The following is a 15,817-nucleotide window of genomic DNA, read 5'->3' as shown; positions in this document are numbered from 1 at the left end:
CCTAGACAACCACCACTCTTTTCCTCCTTTTCTTCCCTGTCCATATACTCTTTGATCTTAAGAGATAGCCATTTATGTCAAGGATGTTAAGATAAGGTCTCTTATTCAGTTCCAGAAAACAATTCATGACCAATTTAAAGCAATATCTCTTCCTTTGGCCAGTAATTGTTTACAGCTGCACAGATGACCCAGTTCTATACAAAACGAGATGTTTATAGAAACTTCCTGAGAGGTGCAGTAAAACAAATCTCTGTGCATGAAGTCTGAACTTAGAAAACTACTTCCTATTGAGTCTGCCTTCCTTTGTGGGACAGTTGCAGCAACATTTGGTGGCCCCAAGAGAAACAAATCCAGAGAATCACAGATTTCAATACTGACATCACTGAGCCAATGAAGTGACACCAGCCCACAGATACCTGAATCTCACTGTGCGTTAATAATAATTCATTACGGCCCTCCCTGGTGGTGCAGCGGGTTAAAGCACAGCACTGAGAAGCTAAAGCCACTTCCACATGAGTTTGATTCCCGCCTGCCCCGGAGGTGACCACATGGTGTGGCAGACCTCTCCTGACCCGCCCGCTGCTCCCCTCAGCAGTGTACTTCGTCTATCTGCCTGTTCTGCTCCCCACTCTGTCTCTGGTGAAGCCTCTCACCACCCCTGAGCCTCTGGCCTGTACCCCAGTTTTGTATGTACAAATAAATCTTTAATAATAATAATAAATCATTACTTGTGAAAGCTACTGTATAGACTTTTGACTTGTGATTGGGTTACATCCTGATAAGCCCACTGAAAGTTAAAAATATTGTTACATTAAAAATGCATTGTAGGGCCCTCCCTGGTGGCACAGTGGGTTAAAGCACAGCACCGAGAAGCTAAAGCCGCTTCCGCATGAGTTCGATCCCCGCCTGCCCGGAGGAGATGGACATGGCGTGGCAGACCTCTCCTGACCCACCCACTGCTCCCCTCAGCAGTGTACTTCGTCGATCTGCCTGTTCTGCACCCCACTCTGTCTCTGGTGAATACTCTCACCCACCGCATCTCTCGCCTGTACCCCAGTTCCATATGAATAAATAAATCTTTAAAAAAAAATGCATTGTACACAACCTACTAAACAGCGTAACTTAGCCATAAAGGTAGAGTAATATAATTCATTAGTCTATAGTCAGGTGCTTTCATCTAACATAAAGCCTATTTTACAAGTAGTGAATAGCTCAGGTTAGTTATTGAACACTATACCCAAAATGAAAAATAGAATAGCTGTACTGGGTTCTCACCACTAATGTACACAGCTGTAAGCACATGGGGCATGAAGACTGTTTGAAACACTGAATTAAAATTAATTGCTAGTTGACAGTGATTCTAGGGCAACAGAGTCATCAATTTCTGTCTTCTGAAGAGGCTCAAGAGTAGCTTGTAGAAGACATTATGGGTACTGGTTCTTTATCCTCACAACTGCATATGTGACTACTCACTGTGGCTCACTGTGTCTGATGATCATCACAAGAGTACTGTTATCAGAAATTGCTAGTCCAGGAAAAGACTGAAATTGCAAGTTTCAAGTATGGTTTCTACCAAATGCATATTACTTTCACACCATAAAGTCAGAAAATCAAAACCAAATCATCATAAATTAGGGACTATCTGTATTGAGATTTCCAGATACACTTTAATGAAATTCAATTCTAACAGACAATAAATACAACATAGGCATTATCTTCCTTGAATTGCTACATTAACGGTGAGGGAGATTAATAGAAACGTCTGGTCTAGTCATTGCAGTTTAGGGAATTGGGTCTCTATTTCACTAGCACTGGCTGGTGGGATCAGAAAGAAAAGGTTCTTACATTTTTATTAGAAATGGGCATCAGATACTTTCAAACAAAAGGTCAGACAAAACCTTGGCATATCAGTCTTAAAGAAGGGGAAAAAAGACTCAAGTTTAATCAGAAATGAAAGATGCCACATTATGATGGATACCACATACATGCAAAGGACCATGAGATATAACCATAAACACTTGGATGTAAACAAACTGAACAATCAAGGGGAAATGGGTAAATTCCTATTATGATATAATGTACCAAAACTGAGTCAGAAAGAATCCATATTGAAATGGTAATCAAAAACATCCCAAAAAACAAATGTCCAAGACCAAATAACTTCACTGTTGAATTACATCAAACATTCAGAGAAGATACAATACTCATTTTTCTTAGGTACTTTCAGAAAAGTGAAAAAAGCAACATAAAGATTCAATTTAATCTCTACTAAGGCCCAATAGCATTTTTCACAGGTTTAGAACAGAATACCTTAATTTGTATAAAAGCACAAAATACCTCAAATCGCCAAAACAATCCCGAGTAAAAAATAATAAAAATGGAGGCACCATGCTTCCTGACTTGAAACTATACTACAAAGCTACAGTTACCAAAACAGCATGACAATGGACTAAAAACAGGCAAATAGATCAATGGAATTGAATTAAAGTTGAGAGTCCAGGAATAATACCACACACAAATCGGTAACTAGTTTAGGAAAAAAGAGCCAAGAACACACAAGTGACCAAGGAAAAATTCTTTAATGAATGGTGCTGGGAAAACTGGACAACCATATACAAAAGATTGAAACTAGACCGTTATCTTACACTATATACTAAGTCAAATTTAAGATTTTGAATATAAAACCAGTAATAATAAACGACATAGAAAAAAAATAAGCTCTTTGATATCAGTCTTTGTAATGTCTTTGTGGATTCATCTTCACAGCGAGAAATATAAGAGAAAATATAAAGAAACAGGACAATATCTATCTGGAAATTATTCATATACCAAAATAACTTTGAATCAAAGCAAAAAGATATCTTTATAAATGGGAGGAGACATTTGTAAAACATTTATCAGGTAAGAAATGCATAGCCACAATCAATAAACAAGTCATGTAATAAGTCATAGAACTCAACAACAACAAAAAATCAACCCAACTAAAAAGTTCACAGAGGATCTAACTGGCTATTTCACAGTGAAAACATACCTATGGTCAACCAATGGACAGATAAAGATAATCTTTGCTACTTATTAGGAAAATGTAAATCAGACCACAATGAGATTTCACCTCATATCAGAATGATTATCCAAAAGTCACAAAGAAAAAAAAGCTGGTGAGGATGTGAGAATAAGAATCCCTTATGTACGGTTGGTACCAATATAACTTGTAAAGTTCCTTAAATTAAAAAAAAAAAAAGTAGAACTATGATCAGATATAGTAGTTATTTACCCAAAACAGATGAACACATATCTAACACACATGTGCTCCTATATTCATTACAGCTCTATTAATATAGCCAGGATATGGCAACAACTCAAGTGCCCAAGAATTGACAGGTGGATAACGATGTGGTGTGTGTGTATATATTTATGCGTGTGTTTATATATATAGATACACACACACACACACACACACAAAATACTACCCAATCATGAAACAGATGAAATATTGCATTTACAATAACCTGCATGAACTTTGATGGGATTATAGTGAGATGAGTCAGAAGAAAAAGAAAAATACCATAAAATTTCACTCATTTGTGGAATATAAAGAAAATGCAAACAATTAAACACAACAAAAACAAATTGACTGACTATACAATGCTGATTAGAAGAAAAGGTATAGGTTGAAGGGGCCAAATACTTGGTAGTAGACAGTGACTGGACATTTGGTGGTGGGAATGGTGTGATACATATAATCCCTGAGGTGAGAAACAGTACAATGTTACCTCAATAAAAAACAGGGTGAAAGGAAAATAAACAAATTATGCCTTTGGAGATAAGCAAAGTGGGTGTCCCCCTCACCCCCATCAAAATTAAATCTAAGAGGGTCTTTTTTTTTTTTTTCTGATTCTTCCTACCTGAGACATATTCATACATAACAAACTGTAATAAAGCTGTGTGATAAAAGATAACATTATGAACATATAATCTATAATTAACTAGAGATGACAATTATAAATAACACTGTGTCCCAGAGTTTCCAAGAAACCTGACATACACAGTTCTTGGGTATATTGAAACATTTCCAAGAAAAGTAAAGAAATGAAAAATCTTCTAAAAGTCTTCAATTAAAATGTGTTTCAGAAAAATGACTTTCATTATGTGTTTTGGTACATATTACTGGAAAACATTTGTTCCCATCTTCACACCTTTAATTGTTTTCACTGTCCAATTACAGCTTTCAGGATTAGAACTATCTAGATGGGACAACCATTTTGGTCATTTGATATATAAAGACAAGTTAATGTGTATAAGGTTTGCCTACTCAGGAAAATGGATCTCCACAACAGGATTCCAATTATCAGAATCACAGGTCATACTACCACCTTTTAGAGTGATGAAAAGCACCAGACTGGATTTCTTTTTTCACCTTTTCCTTTCTCCCAGCTCCTTTCTGTCATTCTTTCTCCTTTATCTCTCTCTCTCCTTACATTTCTATACTTTCTAGGTTTAGAGAAAAAAAACACTTTAGAGCAAAAAAAAAAAGTCCTTTTGTGACTGAAATTATATTAGATCATGATGGTACAACATAAAAAAGGAACTTCATCACACATTCTCCGTTAAAAACTTCATCACACTCCATTAAGAACTCTGAAGTAAAAATTTGAATCAATTATTCATCTACCCATGTTTTGACCATGGATGAAGTTGACTGATTATAAAACTAATAAAAGGTAGATAATGTGAAAATGGCAACCCAATGTAAATAGTGATACTGCTTTTGTTGGAACTCTGGTATAGAAATGATTTCTATGGATTATAAAGACTATGGCGGCTGCCAGCTGGAAGGGAGAGAGCAGGCTATAGAGGGGCTATGGGGTTCACTGCACTGTGGAGGCCACAGAAGCTACTGCACATGTTGAGTGTGACAGTTATGTTCCAATTACATGTTCTTGTAAATGAGTAGTAAATCAGTAAAATTCTGATGGAAAACAATCTGTATGTAAAATCACAAAAATGATCTTTATGCTAAGTGGGGTCTTATTAAATTCCTATAAGTGGACCACACATAAATATGCTATGATTAACAGTCAAAATATTAATGATATAAACTGCAAATTCTACAGAGGCAGAAGCCATATTGTTCAATGCAGTGCATGTAGTATACAGTACCATCCCTAATACCTAAGGTACAGTGTTGAATTATTACTAATTAAAAGATATAAATTTGCTATCATCTCATTCCTATGTGTCATATAGAGGTAATTGTTCAGTAATACTGAAAAATGATAGCATGGTATATTGGTATAAAAATACACACACTGGGCCCTCCCTGGTGGTGCATCGGGTTAAAGCACAGCACTAAGAAGCTAAAGCCACTTCCGCATGAGTTCAATCCCTGCCCCAGGAGGTGACCACACGGTGTGGCAGACCTCCCGCTGCTCCCCTCAACAGTGTGCTTCATTGATCTGCCTGTTCTGCTCCCCACTCTGTCTCTGGTGAAACCTCTCACCACCCCTGCACCTCTGGCTGGTACCCCAGTTCTGTATGCATAAATAAACAAATCTTAAAAAAATACACACACTGATCAGTAGAATAAAACTGAGAGCCCAAAATCAAATACACAGATGTTAATATGTGACAAAGGAGGCAACAGTATATGATGGAGAAAAGTAAAGATTCAACAAATGTTGGGAAAACTAGATAGTAACATGGAGAATGAAACCAGGCTATCTCACACAAAAATTAAATCAAAATGGATCAAAGACCTGAAACTTAAATAATCTGTAATACCTGAAACCATAAAACATATATGCGAAAACATAAGCAAAGCACTGCAATACTGGTTCAGCAGTGTCTTTGGGAACTAGACTAACAGTCAGAGAAACAAAAGCAAACAGAAGCAGAACTACATCAAACTAAAAGGTTTTGCAAGTGAAAGAAATGATAAAAAATAAAAAAAGACCCAAGCTACAAGTACTTTCTTCCAATTAAAGTATAATCACACATCCAACAAGGGGTTAATATCCAAGGTTTATAGAAAACTCAAACTCAACAACATAAAAACAAAGTGCAGAAGATCTGAATAGACACATCTCCAAAAGAAATATCTAGAAGTCCAACATGCACGTAAAAAATTGTTCATCACTTATTATCAAGGAAACACAAATGAAAATCACAATGAGTTATCACCTCACACATGTGAGAAAGACCTACAACACAAAGTCACAAGTATTGGTCAGGAAGAAAGAGCCATCATATACTGCTGGTGGGACTGATACACGATTCAGCTTGCAAAAATTATAGATGAACCCCAGAACATTAAAAATAGATTAACCATGTGATCCAACAATTCCACTCCTAGCATTTATCCTAAGAATACAAAAACATTCATATGCAAGGATGTTTACAATAGCCAAATTATGGAAATGACTAAAATGTCTAAGGAGAGATGAATGGATTACAAGAAGTTATGTATCCACAATGGAATACTATGCAGCGATAAAGATGAAATCTTTACATTTTTGGCAAAATGGATAGAACTGGAGGGGATTATGCTTAATGAATTAGTCAGAGAGGAGAAAAATAACATGACTGCATTTATGTGCAAGGGAACAAAAACTGACCCTTGGAACTGAGGGTAGTAAAGGGGCAGGGGAGAGTCTAATTCACTGTGGTGGAGGATTTTTGATACTCCTACAAAAATAATACAATAAATTAATGTTTTGCTGTGTGTGTGTATGTGTGTGTGTGTGTGTATAAATGAGGCACAGCTAGTGTAACAGGAAAAAGTAATCACAGTAACACTTGCTTTAAAGAGAGTTGCAATAATTTTGATTTAATTTTCAGGTGTCAAAGACAATCTAAGAGTTGAGCTAATCCATATCCTTCTGTCAAGATTTATGTACATATCAAGTGAGTCTGTCATTATTTCAATAATGAAACTGTTTCATTTCATATTTCTCATTTAAAAACTCGTAAGACCAGTCTGTTGTTGATAATGTAATTCAACTGCATTGACAGTGCATGGTGAAGGGATATAACCTCCTTTAGAATGGAGACATCTAACTGGCCAACAGACTTTAGCTGGTATGGCTTCAAAACCACATTTTTTTTTTAATTATTTTATTTCTGCAAAAGAGAAAAGAAAATTGAAAGTAGTGGCTTCCAACAGAGCCCTGCAACTAAATGGAAGTTGCTCATCAGAAAAATAAGATACCGTTGATTGGGGAGGTGGACCAGGAAGTGAGAACAAGGTTCCCTAACAATGGACAAGTGGGGACTAAAGTGAATGCAGATGGTTCCACTCCTGTTACTTAATCAAAAGGCTGAGCAGAGTCACCAGAGCCGGCATAAAGTCATGTGTGAGAACAACAGCTGATGTGTATTAGAGGAGATTAACTCACAGTGCCATGGTGGAGGGCCCAGGATTATTTTATGTACTACCACTGCCTTACAAGCCGTCAGCACAATTATTGCCCTCCGATGTGAATGACTGATCTGTAACCACAGCTAAACAGCATGCTGCTTAGGGGCCTAGGAGTTTCATGAAGATGAATTTCCATACCATCAAAGTGCTTTTAATGGGCTCCCTGATCCAACCACAAGGCCTGTTTTGCAAGTATATAGAACTCTCGATGAAGGCTTCCTGTCCAAAAGGATTTGGTCGGTTGTCACTTGACAATTCCCAGCCAGCACAGGGGAGGAGAGGGGGGAGATAGGTAGAGTTGTGTCTGCTTTGGAGGATTAAAAAAAAAAAAAAAAAAAAAAAGGGTACAGATGCTTGCTGAATGCAACCAACTGCTGTATCCACAGCTGAATTCAATGCGCTTAACAAATAACGGCAATTTAGCTGTGCTTGCGAGGAATAGCTTGAGTCACTTTGCATTAGCATCTGGCTGAGTGTTAAACTCATTTCTACATGGGGAGCAGAGAAAAGGAATTTCTGTTCAAGCATCCTTTCAAGAATGTTTAAATATTTGAATATAAATTCCTTTATGCTTGCTATCATTCCTTAGAGCTGTCATTTTTCCTGTCCTCCTCCCTTCTGGCGTTAGCTGGAAAATGGATTGCATGCCCTCGCGGCACCTGCCTGGCTTTTCTGCTGGGGGAGCACAAGGGGCAGACACTGGTCCATGCTCTGCTGTCCCCTTCAGAGACATAGCAGCATGGAAATGATTTCTCCATTTTTTTTGGACCCATATTCAAGCTATGGGAAGAGGTACAGTTGTGACATTTCACCTTCTCTGTGCACATCACTAACTTCTTAGAGATTACACATAAAATTCCATATGAAACCCGAGAAACCAGAAAGCTAGCCAAATTCGCAATCTGCTCATTCTGGACAATATTGTTGGACTCATAAGCTTCCTATGATAATTAACTTTCAAGTTATTGCTAAGTAGCTGATCATTTCTTCTCCTATCAGCTGTATCTATTTAGTTCTACGATTATGAAAAGGGGATTATTCAGTAACACTTTACAATTTCATATTTTAACATATAATTTCATATAATAACATATTTCAAATATTACCAAAAGAAGCACATCACTCTTAGCACTATATAACAAATTGCAGTCTTTTCACAAGTAAAATACAATCTAGTTTAGACAAAAGTTTGCAATTACTATGTCTCAGATGCAGTCATCAGTTTTACTGCCTACTCAGGCCGGTACTTGGGAGGTGCACAGGTAACATCCAAGCTTACACAGATTAAAATCATTCCACACCTTCAAATCCAGCTCATCCCCAAAGACAAGTTAAGCATCCCAGTATAACAACACTTCTACTGGACTCAGATACTTCAAATACTATTTCATATTAACGCAAATTGATGGCAGAAGAAGGGATATTCACTGTACATAAAGTTTGGAGATAAGAGAACTGGTTTTGCTGAGGATGGGCAAAGAGAGAAAAGAAATAGGGAAAATCATTATTCTGAGGACTGTGAGGGGATAATGAAGGAAAAAAGCAAGTCGCAAATTTAAACAGTTTATGAACTCACCTTTTCTGTCCTGCAGTTATTGAGGCCTAGACTGTTCACAACGGCCACCTTCCCATCCAGCACCTGCTGCTCCCGCCGAAGCTGCTCCTTCATCTGCCGGGCTTCTTGAATCGCCTTGGTGACAGCATCATGGTCATTTAAATAACCTGAAGATGTGGCAGAACAAAGAGTACGTTTAGTACAAATGCAGACAAGTTAACCTTTCTCCATAAAAATCACTTTTTTTGATTTATAGCGAATATCTGGCATACTATAAATTCCTAAGTGGAATTTGTCTAAAATGAAAGAACGAATGAATAATTGATGACTGAATACATGACAATGGTGCCAAATATCCCTTATAGAAATATGTTTTAGTAAAATATGGCAGTTTTTACCTATTTGGGACGAAGTGTAAAATATAATTTTTCTATAAACTCTTAAGTGCATGAATATTTTGCAGTGCCAAACAAAACCTCTGTGGATTTTTTTTTTTTCATACGAGGATCATTTGAATGTTACCAAGGGCTACAGGTATTGATAATCATCACTGTACCTACTGACTCTTTCATAACAGTATTAGAAAGATCAGTTTCAAATTAGTGAATAGCATAGTTAGGCTTGTTGCGCACAGAAAGAATAAATCATTATTATCTGATTGTAAGAAGAGCATTTCCCCCAATCCATTGTATGGTGAAACAAAACACAGGTGGCACTGGTTTGCTGTGGATACAAACTTCAGTAGCTACACTTCAAGTGCAGAATGTAGCCCAACACCTATAACTGTTTGATAAGAAACCATGGCTACTGATTGCTCAGCCAGACTTAGTTCACGCCCTTCATAAGGTCATCAAATGTCCACCTTGTGTCTGCAAGGTCACAATCCAGAATGTAGAGCACAGACATACTGCCAAAGTATTTCTTTTAAAGAATGTCAGGTGTAGAGAACAAAACTAATTTTCAACTTGATTTTAAGAATGGTCATTTAGTTACTTGATGCATGTTAACCCTGATAACCTGCATGATTTCAGGGTGCAACAGCGAAGGGAAACAATTGTTTCGTAAATATTGAGAAGAAAGCTAATATCTCATCTTTCACTCTTACTATCTTTTTAACTAGGGCATAAAATGGCATAAACTGAATCTATAATATGAAATTGCCCAGAAAAGGGACTTGTTTGTGACATGAGGCTAAATCTAACCAGATCCATTGGTGAATTGTGACAGATGGAGGGACTGTGAGACAGAAGGCAGGCACTAATCACACATAAAATGACCGGCTTGCCTCAACATGTTCCATGGATTCCAGCAAACTTTACACCCTAATCCATTTTTAGAACAAAAAACATCTGGACCATAAATCCTCTAATCTGCCAAAACACGCTATTAAATCCCATGATTTGTTGAAAAACACTAAGATTAAAGAAAGGAAATATAAAATGGCTAACTGCCGTGTTAGGAAAGTGTTATTAATACTCTTTCTTTGTCTCAATTATGAATGTTCTGGTACTAAAGAGCCTTGTCTAATCATGTCAGATTACACATCCTCGTTGTATTGCTAGACTTGTATCTGATCTGTTGATTGCCAAAAAACACAGAATACTTTCTTGCTGCTGGAACATTTCTACTGAAGAAGCTGACGTCAGGTTAGTGCAGTGCTTCAGTGCTGGGGGTGCTGGAGTGCCTCCCTCACCATGCACATGCTGGCCCCTGTCCTTCGAGCTCCTCCAGGCAGGAAGCTCAGCTCCGATGCCGACGACAGAGAGAGAGCCTGCAGAGCGCCTCTACACTTTTCCTTTCTGAACTAAATTCACTGGGACTAACTCAGAGAACAAAATATTCCTGCTCACTGTAAATACCATCTGAGTCAGAAACAAGTTGTTAGACCTAGGTCAGACCTTTAGGCTTACTATTAATTACAAAAGATTGTTGTTTTTCAGTTTATATCCTTACATTCTCCTAAACAACCTTCTTCATGTATTACTCTTGAATTTATTCTTTTCCTGAAGATTAACATTCCGAAAGAAATACAGCTCCTGTATATGGCAGTGCCTGTCTCAGAGCATGTTCACTGAGCAAGATGTGAAGACAGTGTGGTAGGCATCTCTAGCCTGTGGCTATCTATGGCCTGGAATCCAGCATTTCTGGAGACCAGTGAGCTCCCCCCGAACAAAAATACATTTGCAATGGTTTGGCACGTAGCCTTGAATCAAAGTATGAATTCTTTACACTTTGGAGGCACTGCGACGATGCTGTCATTTAGAAGATAAATACAGATGCAAAAGGGGAGCAGATTATCATGGGGAGAGTAACTGACAGACTGACGGGGAGTCACGGAAATTTCCAGTGTGAGGAAGTGTGAGCTCCTGTGCAGGTGGAGATCAGAGTTCACTTTAAAAATCAACATCAGCACTTTTAGGGACCTCGACTTTTAGTTAAAATGTTTACATACATATGAAGCTCTAACATTTTATCTGTTGTGTTAATCATGAAAATATACTAACATATCAGAGAACCGACAAAAGCACTGTTAGTTCTTGACATTTTGTTTTTAGTCACAGTTATGAACCCCCAGCCTCACTGACTCTCTGGCTCATGGTTAGCCTGAAGACGTTGGAAGGACCAGCTTAGCTCAAACTCACCTTCCTCCCAGGGTCCCTGCCAGCTTCTATTATATCTCCTATAGGCCTGCTTCCCCCTTCTGATTCAGTGAAAGCGGCACCCCTTCTTTCATTCAAAGCAATCCCCAAAATTTATGTTCTAAATTTCTATACTTCCCCACTGATTATTCTCTTTCACACTTATCTATTTACCTGATCTCTGGAACCTGAACGTGTAGTACTTAGGGCTCCCCTCAACAAGGACATAACATCTCCCCCGCCTTTTTTTTTTTAAAGATTTATTTATGCATACAGAACTGGGGTAAAGGCCAGAGGTGTGGGGGCTGAGAGGATTCACCAGAGACAGAGTGGGAAGCAGAACAGGCCGATCGACGAAGTACACTGCTGAGGGGAGCAGTAGGCGGGTCAGGAGAGGTCTGCCACGCCATGTGGTCACTTCTGGGGCAGGGGATCGAACTCTTGCGGAAGTGGCTTTAGCTTCTTAGTGCTGTGCTTTAACCCGCTGCACCACTAGGGAGGGCCCAAAGTTTCTCTCTTAACATATGGGTTATCCTCTCTGTCCACCTACTCTGTCTCTCTTTGCCTTTGAATGAGGCTTCTGGATGATTCCTACAATACTCTTCCAGTCTTTCTTCATGCAACTACCCACACTATGGTCCGGCTTCTGCTTTCCTTGTGCCTTCAGTTGCTAAATCCAAGGCTACTGTCCATACTTTGTAGAATACTAGCACTGCTGATTCCTCTTAACAGAACCTCCTAGTTTCTCTTCATGGCACTTAGTTCCCTGTCTTCTGTTCCCCATCTTCATATCCCTGCCTGGATCCTTTCTTCACAGGCTCTTTAGATTTTTATCTAAGGCTTTCACACTCAGAAAAAGCATGCATCTTTGAGGTGGACAAGTCTAAATTAAAATCCTAGCTGTGCTACTACTTGCTATGTAATGTGTGTGTGTATTTTTTTTTCTCTAAGTCTCAGTGATCTTATTAGTTCAAGGGGGATTAACACTCACCGAGGTAACCACAGATGATGTGAAAATGAAATGGTGATGTAGCATTTCACATGTTTATTTTAAAAGTTATTCACTGTCAGTATACAAAGTAGAGTAGTGAAATAAGTAGAATTTGAGCATCGAATTAAAATGTACCTGGGTTTCTATTTCCTGGGAAATGCGGTAATTGCCACATCATAACATATTCTTACTGGCTCTCATTTGCCTCAACTGTAAAATGAGTATAAGGTTGATGGAAGCATTTCATGAAATAACATATGTGGGGTCTTCTTGGTGGTGCCAGGGATTAAGTCTCAACACTATGAAGCTATCAGCAGCCACTGAAGCACAAGTTCAATCCCTGGCCAGGGAGCAGACACACATGGCACGGCGGACCTGTCCATCTCACACACAGCTCCCCTCAGCAGTTTATTTCAGTCAACTCGCCTGTTCTGCTCCCCACTGTTTCTGATGAATCCACTCAAACCACCCCCCACCCCACACACATCTGGCCTATACCCCAGTTCTTGTATGTATACATAAATACACTTAAAAATAAATAAATAATGTGAAAGAATAGGGAACTCTTAATACTTGCAGAGACACGAAAAACAATTCCATTCTTTTTCATCCTGTGCATTTTCCCGAGACACTTGCATTCAGCAAGTATGTTGTAGGCTTTGGCCATCAAAATCTGCCAGGGGGGTCATTTCTTGTTGGTACAGACATTTTGTGAAAGTCACCTCAACAGAGTCAAAAAATAAAAGACCCCAAATGATCATCTCATATATTTCATTCTGCCTTTATTATGTACTCTGACAGCAAATGCAACTAAAAACAGGATCAGAATGGAAGACACGTGGTAAGGAGAAGTTTGTTGGGCCTAACTCTTAGAAAGCTGAGGGTAAAGGCCAAAATGGCTACCACTTTGCACCTCAGATGGGGCTGGGGAAAGACAGGTTAGGAGTTGTTAAAGTAAGAAATCTGTGAGTTCCCTAACTTTGTGAAATTGATCATAATTAGATTTTTTTTTTTTACATCTGGGTGTTTCTTCCTACCCAATACCAACAAAATTGTCAAAATTTAAAAAGGCTCCTTTTAGTCATTTATAGGGACAGGGAAAAAAGGTACCCCCCCAAATAAAAGGGAGGGGGGCAACTGAAAAGTCCAATTTTGCAAGGAATACTATCTAAACAGAAAGAAAAGCAACTGTCCCACAAGAAAAGAAACTGTTGACAGGAATAGGAGAGACAAGAAACTACTTGTAAGAGGCTGAATCATGTCCTAACCCCAGCTAACTGTGACTGTGTTTGGAAATAGTCTTTGAGGACGTGGTTCAGTCAGGGACTTTGCTATGAAATCACACTGGATGTGAGGAGGACCTTCAACACAAGGACTGGTGTTCTTCCAACAGACTGGAGAGCTCTGAGACACAGAGACTCAGGGAGAAGGCAGTTGCAAATATGGAGGCAGACCTGGGTTTACATGTGCAGAGCGAGGCAACAGCATGGAACAGATTTTTCCTCAGAGCCTCCAGAGGAACTAATCCTGATGGGCATCATGACTTTGAATTTCCAGCTTCCAAATAGTGAGAAGATGAATTTCTGTTCTGAACCCCTCAGCATATAGTAATTGACGGTGGCAGCCTTCAAAACCAGTGCAGCTCAACTGGCCCTAAGCAAGCTACAAATCCAGGGGTGATCCTAAGTCCTAAGTTGACCATCTCCTGCTTCAAGTCCTTCTTGATTTCCAGTCATGTCTGTACTACTAAGCTTCACAGCTTGAATGTCCCACATCTCTGAAATGCAGTATATCTATCAGACCCATCATGCTCTACTGCCTCAATCTGTTTTACATTACAGACCCTTCCCAGCTGCCTACCAGGCCTGTGAGAGTCATCGAAGATCATAAAAAGGCAACCAGAGGCTCTATCAGTTATGTCCTTCTCCATCGCCTGGTCTCTGCTTTCCTTAAAGGAGCCTCATATCTAGTCAGTTCAAAGTCTTACCCTCCTAACTGGTTTCCCTATCTTTAGGCTTACACTGTCTAAATCCACCTCATAAGTGCTTCCAGAGAAAAAGCATCCTTAAATAGTTTTAATAGAAAATTAGGGAACTTGGGTCATGTCACAACACCTCATTCAATAACCCATTTCCTGTGCCTTAGTGCTTGAAGGAACTGTTAGCAAAACAATAACCTGTGAAAAATTCATGTTGAAATCAGTCTGCAAACATTAATTTTAAAGATTTTTTTTTCATGGCACAAATTCTAAAATTTTTGAGGTACTGCTGTATTACTGTGCACTGTGATTCTTTAAGCAGTAACAACTGTACACATCCTTTCCAGAGTACACAGGGACAAATTAACATTCCCTAGAAAACATCACTGTGGGAGACATTCTGAACAGTTCTATGCAGCCCCAAAGTCCATTTGTGATGTCAACTCAGTTCACTTTTCCAGTGCCACTTCCTGTCCTCCTCCCAAGAGTACTGTGTTTAAGGGCACAGGACAAATTCTGCTCCCAAGACAGAACTTCCTCCTCCACCTCCATGCTAACTCCCAACTTTTCCTTTTCACTGTGGTGTGTTTGGGAACTTGTTTCAAAGTCAACCCTTCTATAAGAACTGCTCCCACATACTCCAGAGAAGCTGCTGGCAACATTGGGATTTCCCGTCAGTCTGTCCCTTCAGAACCTTGTGGGCTCTTGCGCTGTCACACTGCTTTGCATTTGTTTAACTTTGTCTTTTACATCAGTAGGATTTTTTTTTCTTGCAGTCTTTCATTCCTTTGGCTCATGGAAGTCTTTAAGAAGACTGGCTATTTCTTAAGCCAGAAGGAAAAGGAAAAATACTGGATGGTTTCACTCATAGCAGGAATATAACAGACCAGGCGAGAAAATAATAATAATAATGAACAGCTATATACCAGAGACATTTATGAGGGTGAAGTGGGGGATGAGATAAAAAACAGTGGGGGGAGGGAAATGCACTGGACTATGGTGATGGCACACAAGTGATTTGGTGATGGGAAGCCCAAGGGGACTACAACTGAGATGGAAAAAGGCATAAAATGATGTAAAAATAAACTATTATTCAAAAAAAAAGAAGAAGAATTGCAAGCGACAATCATGACCATTATTTCCACCAGAATTCCTTTCTAACTTGCAGTTTTCAACGTTATCAATGAATTGTAATCCTTTTGTATATAATTTCATGCAAACTCAAAAAAAAAAAAAA

At 38.8% G+C, this 15,817-nt stretch overlaps 1 protein-coding gene across 6 annotated transcripts in view; it reads right to left on the bottom strand.

Annotated features, from left to right (window-relative positions):
• Positions 1–15,817, bottom strand: part of SOX5 (SRY (sex determining region Y)-box 5) — a 695,778-nt gene that overhangs the window by 20,743 nt on the left and 659,218 nt on the right. For 5 of the 6 annotated variants that reach the window (XM_012732907.1, XM_012732908.1, XM_004693208.2 and 2 more), the window contains one exon: positions 8,994–9,139. The exons of the other annotated variant lie outside the window; for it this stretch is intronic. In XM_012732907.1, the coding sequence (XP_012588361.1) occupies positions 8,994–9,139 (146 nt within the window). The remainder of the gene's footprint in view (positions 1–8,993; positions 9,140–15,817) is intronic. 6 annotated transcript variants of the gene reach the window in all.

Source organism: Condylura cristata, unplaced genomic scaffold, assembly GCF_000260355.1.
Source record: "Condylura cristata isolate star-nosed mole 26May11 unplaced genomic scaffold, ConCri1.0 scaffold00036, whole genome shotgun sequence".
NCBI classification, from domain to species: Eukaryota; Metazoa; Chordata; class Mammalia; order Eulipotyphla; family Talpidae; genus Condylura; species Condylura cristata.
The sequence above is the reverse complement of the archived record's forward strand: the minus strand, read 5'-3'. Positions and strand labels throughout refer to the sequence as shown.